This window comes from Cottoperca gobio, chromosome 8, assembly GCF_900634415.1.
Source record: "Cottoperca gobio chromosome 8, fCotGob3.1, whole genome shotgun sequence".
NCBI classification, from domain to species: Eukaryota; Metazoa; Chordata; class Actinopteri; order Perciformes; family Bovichtidae; genus Cottoperca; species Cottoperca gobio.
The window spans coordinates 17,053,425-17,058,703 of NC_041362.1; the positions used below are offsets into that span (position 1 = coordinate 17,053,425).

Here is a 5,279-nt window from a genome sequence, read left to right on the forward strand (position 1 = left end):
AGTGTTGATCGTATGATGTCCGTTGTTGGCGCGCAGCCTTTCATCAAGCCAATGCAGCCAACGCCTTCTGTATCCCCTTGCATCCAAAGGAGACACACTCTTCCCGCGAGCGAAGTCCGACCGCTCAACACGCAAGATGCCATAAGCGTCTTTGAAATCGAGCGAGAAGGTAAGTGACCAGACTTATCCGCCATATAGTGAAGCAGAAATCCGCTGTGAAGTTTCGCTGAGTGACAGCAAGCATTATATCGATAGAGGACTTTGCGTAAAACCACATCGACATATTTAATTTCCATTTTTGCGTTGTATGTTGTCACTGGTTGGATCTTTTATTTATTTACTTTTTTAAGATGTTTAATATGTTTCTAAGACATTGAGCACAATGTTTAATGGCAAATTTGCGCCGCTTGCACCGTGCGTAAAAGTTATGCCTTTTTTTTTTCTCTCTCTCGCTCGCTCTCTCTCTCTCTCTCTCTCAGCATTCATCTCAGTTTCAGGTGAGTGTCCACTCCATCTGGATGAGGTGCGTCATTTCCTCACACTGTGTCCGGAGTTGTCCATGGGCTGGATTGAGGAGGGTCGGCTGGTGGCTTTTATCATCGGCTCTCTCTGGGACCAGGACAGACTCACTACAGTAAGACACGCTGCACCTTCCCAATTCGACATTTATATCGTCATACACATATACATCCGTATTTATGATCTCTAACACTACCGCTGCCCTCCAGGACGCGCTGACTCTCCACAAGCCCCGCGGCTCCACCGCCCACATCCACATCCTCGCGGTGCATCGCACCTTCAGGCAGCAGGGCAAAGGTCCCATCCTGATGTGGCGCTACCTGCAGTATCTGCGCTGCCTGCCCAACGTGCGCCGAGCAGTGCTCATGTGCGAAGACGTCCTCATTCCCTTCTACCGCAAGTCAGGCTTCAAGGTGCTTGGCCGCTGTGCCATCACCGTGGCCAACCTGACCTTCACAGAGATGTGGTACCCCATCAGCGGCCACTCGTACATGCGGCGCAACAGCGAGGCGATCCGTTTCCCTCAGTATCCCCTGACTCTGCCACTGACAAAGACTGATGAACACGTTGATGTATGACATGGTGAAGCTGGTCACTCAGATATCTGCACAGATTGTCTTTCATTAACAGTGTTGTGCTCTTTTCTCAGTTTAAGTGTCTGCTGACTCTGTTTTGTTGGAATTTTTGCCTCAATCTTGTGTGAAATTATTTTATTGTGTACAATAAAAACAAGAATGTACTATACTGCAATGTGATGTATTATGTGGGCGGATTATGAGACAATAGGTGCCTGGGCACAGACATGCAAAAGGCCCCACCACCTCTTTGAGGTTATTTTTTGTCTCTTTGTAGTGTTTGTGTCTCTTGAGGTTATTTTGTGTCTCTTTGAGGTTATTTTGTGTCTCTTTGTAGTTGTTTTGTGTCTCTTTGAGGTTATTTTGTGTCTCTTTGTAGTTGTTTTGTGTCTCTTTGTAGGTTATTTTGTGTCTCTTTGTAGTTGTTTTGTGTCTCTTTGAGGTTATTTTGTGTCTCTTTGTAGTTGTTTTGTGTCTCTTTGAGGTTATTTTGTGTCTCTTTGTAGTTGTTTTCTGGCTCTGTGAGGTTATTTTGTGTCTCTTTGTAGCTGTTTTCTGTCACCTGTCTTTTTTTGTTGTTGTCTCTTTGTGGTAATTTGTTGTCTCTTCCTGGTTGGTACTTCTCTCTTTGAGTGACATTTTGTAGGTTAAGATCACTCTGACACTTTGGGCCCCTGGGCCTGTGCCCGGTAGGCCTGTTCAGTAATCCAATCATGATTATATGTAAATTCACTCTGTGTCTCTCTCACCTGTGAGGGGAGCAGTGTGTTGACTGTAACTGAAGTCACATTGACGCTGTGTTGCATTTGTAGTAGACATTTGGACTGTAAGCCGTCTCCTGCTTAGCACCTTTCTGACTCCACAACTCTGGACTGACGTCAGCGACCAGGATTTAGCTCCTGCAGCTCTGTTAGGGGGCTTTAGTCATTGTAAACATCAGAGGATTTAGAAGGGGCTGCACTCCTCAGAGAGTCTACACATCCATACTGTATTTTGTGGTGTTTGTTTTTTTAAGTCTGTATCTGTTAAAGTATCACAATTTCAATAAAATGTTTTATATTGTTTTTTAAGATGAAAAATTAATGAGTTTGATTTTGTGTAAAACAGAATATAAGTGTTGTACATGCACTGTACAAGTTTATCTAATCAAACATCCCCTTGAATGCCTCATTATGACTATCACTTAAAGGGTTTCTAGCCTTTCTGTTGTATAATGTCACTGAATGTATGTCTTCAGCTAGCTTTGCACTGTACCTCTGGAAGCCAGCCAGTGTGAAGCCTTATGCTCTTGAATAGAGCTTTAATCCATGACACAGTCACCGTCTAATCCACTAACATGCCAGGTGAGCAGCTCCTTCTCCTCTGAAGGACAAATTTAGTGGTCAACTCATAAATGACCCAGAGCTCCAATTAGCTTCCACACAGAGTGAGCAGGGTGATGCAAACACTTTCAAATAACCAGCAACTAATATATTGAGCCAAACACCCAAAATAGGCATCGTTTTCCCATCAAGGAAAAAGCCACAATGCAGTATGTTGCCTACCGAGTGACAGTGAAGAAAGCTTCAGATGAAACTCAGGTTAAAGCTGAAAATTAAAAATGAACTGAGGGAAAAAAATCTCTGGATGTTTTATATATTGTTTTTTCGTGTAGCTGAAGTCAGAGACAAACGGACTAATGTATCTTTTGAATCCAACAGTATCTTCCATGTACATTAAGATACACTAGTAGCACCAGATCAGTGCTACTGATTCACGTTTCACACATTGTACTGTACACCACTGACTAGAGATGCCACCAGGGTGAAAGGGTGACACAAGTTAACATGTGATCAGAACTCCTCTGTATCAAACAGGGCTGTAACTAACGATTCCTTTCATTATCGATTAATCTGACGATTATTTTCTCGTTTGTTATAAAATGTCAAAAAATAGTGAAAAATGTTTCTCCAAGGTGATGTCTGTAAATGTCGCTTTTGTCTTTGTTTAAAGGTTATATTGATAAAAAATATGTATATACACAAATAATAATAAAACCAATGATGCACACACAAAGAATAAAAGCATTGCTGTTCTTTAAAATTATGATTGGGAATTCATTATTTTAGAAATTAGGGCCTAAATAAATGTTTTGTTTACTTCTGTGTCAGATATCTATCGTGTGGTTGCCACCAGTGAGGTTGCTAACAGGGCCAATACTTTAACGACGTTGGTAGCACGAGTTATCTCTGTGTTGTACACGATCAACAGTCTTAGCAGTTGCCAGTTAGTGTGAAAAAAACTGAACAATGGTTTATTTTGACGCTATGCTCCTGGCTTCACGTCACTAGTCCTAAATGCTCAATGACAAAACGAGGAAGTCAGCTGAAGGAGTTTCAAGGGCTGATAAGCCACACGGAAGCGGCCACTTTTCTTCTTGGCAGAAATGTGCAGAATGAAGATTGCTTGCAGCATTATTGGTTTCAAGCTGATGCTGCCAGCTGCCATCTTTGCCCAATTGACTGCCGGGGAAGTCTGACCTTTTCCTCTGGCAGAGGGTTTCAACCAATGAATGAGCAAAACACTTCTAGCAAATGCATTTACTAGAACGTAGGAGTTTGTCAATGCATGGAGGAAGATGCTTATGACTCATACTCTTTGTTCTAATGTTTATGGGCTTTTATATATATTTCTATTGATGGTCAATTTCCAATAATAATAAAGCGCCTGCCTGACCCAGGAACATATTCTGAATATCACTGAATGATGTCACTGCTCCTGATATTTCTGTATGAAGAGGGAAAATACACAGATGAGTGCTTTAAATACTAGTTGATAGTGTGTTGGCATGATTGCAGGGCAGGCGTACAGGAGGCTTCGCCATTTTCATTTATAGAGCGAGTGAAAAAGACATAAATATGCAAATTCTAATTGTTAGGGTTTAATCCGTCAGCACTGACGTCTAGTATTATGACAATAATAATCCAACGAAACAAAAGGGAGCTGCCAATTACCATCACTCAGGCAATGGTCTATCCAGTGCAAATGTGCCATTTGTGTTAGTGTGTATGTATTGCTGTCATATTCTGAGCTATTTAGAAGAAGTTTCATCAGGAAGGGAATCATCACACACATGTTTAGCTCACTACAGCCATTGATAAAATTTGATTCCAGCATACGGGTGGTACACTTTGCTGTAATATGAGGCCTCACTGCAAGCTGGTTTTGTCATTGCAGAGTCATTCCAGTTAACAACTCTAAGTGAGATGACACTACCATCAGGGAACATCCTTCACACACACACCCTCTCTAGACGCAGAGTGGGGCAACTTCAGCCTCCAGACAGGCTCATGTGCAGTAATCCTGCAAAGTCCTTTCAGTCACCAGGTAATCTGGCAGGCAGACGTCCCAGCAGAGAGACCGCATACGTATTCCCACATCAACACCATTGACTGTAAACTTCACTGTGGGGTCAGACGGGGTCTTTTAGGAAATTCCCAAACAATACCACCTGTAAATCCTTGCCAGGAAAAAGGGATTTTAGACCTTGTTTACATTTTTTGCGAGATGCCCCATGGCAAATAATTTTCCACAGTGTTCATTTACTATGCTGCTGCTGACTGATTCCCAGTCCTAATGTTTTAGTTGTCCACATGCATTTTTCTTCTATTAGACATGTCTCATCCATGGAGGCCCATGATTTTGACCCTGTTAACCTTAACACACTGCATGCATGAGTCATATTTAATCTGTATCCTAATCCATCATTTCCAAGCATTGCCTATGACTTGCCGGGGTTTACGAGAATAGTATATTAAGTACAGCTATTTAAGTATCTGATAAAGTAAAGGATTCACTGGCTGGTGGAGCAAGTCGTTCCTGGAAATGGGTATATCCCCTATATTAATATTAATAGCAAGACTAAGAGTCTCCAGACATGCTAGCAGCTCTGTGAGGCTTTACTAAGGCACAGCAAGGCTTTGAGCTAATTGCTAACATATCTGCATGCTAACATGCTTAAAATGTCAATGCTAACATGCTGAATTTCAGCAGGTATACCATTTTAATTTAGCGTGTTATCATGGTAACGCTTGCTGATTAGCACTAAAAACTAAGTATAGCTGCTGTTGGCATGGCTGAAAGGCAGAGGTCCAAATGGAGACCGTCATATGATACTCAACATTGTTACAAGTGTCTAGTTTATGA

At 42.0% G+C, this 5,279-nt stretch overlaps 1 protein-coding gene across 1 annotated transcript; it reads left to right on the forward strand.

Annotated features, from left to right (window-relative positions):
* LOC115012355 (serotonin N-acetyltransferase-like) lies at nt 1–1,364 on the forward strand. The gene is made up of 3 exons (XM_029437934.1): nt 1–169; nt 480–634; nt 729–1,364. The coding sequence occupies exons 1-3, from the start codon at nt 13–15 to the stop codon at nt 1,095–1,097; spliced, it is 681 nt and encodes a 226-aa protein (XP_029293794.1). The 5' UTR covers nt 1–12; the 3' UTR covers nt 1,098–1,364.
* The last annotated feature ends 3,915 nt before the right edge of the window (nt 1,365–5,279 follow it).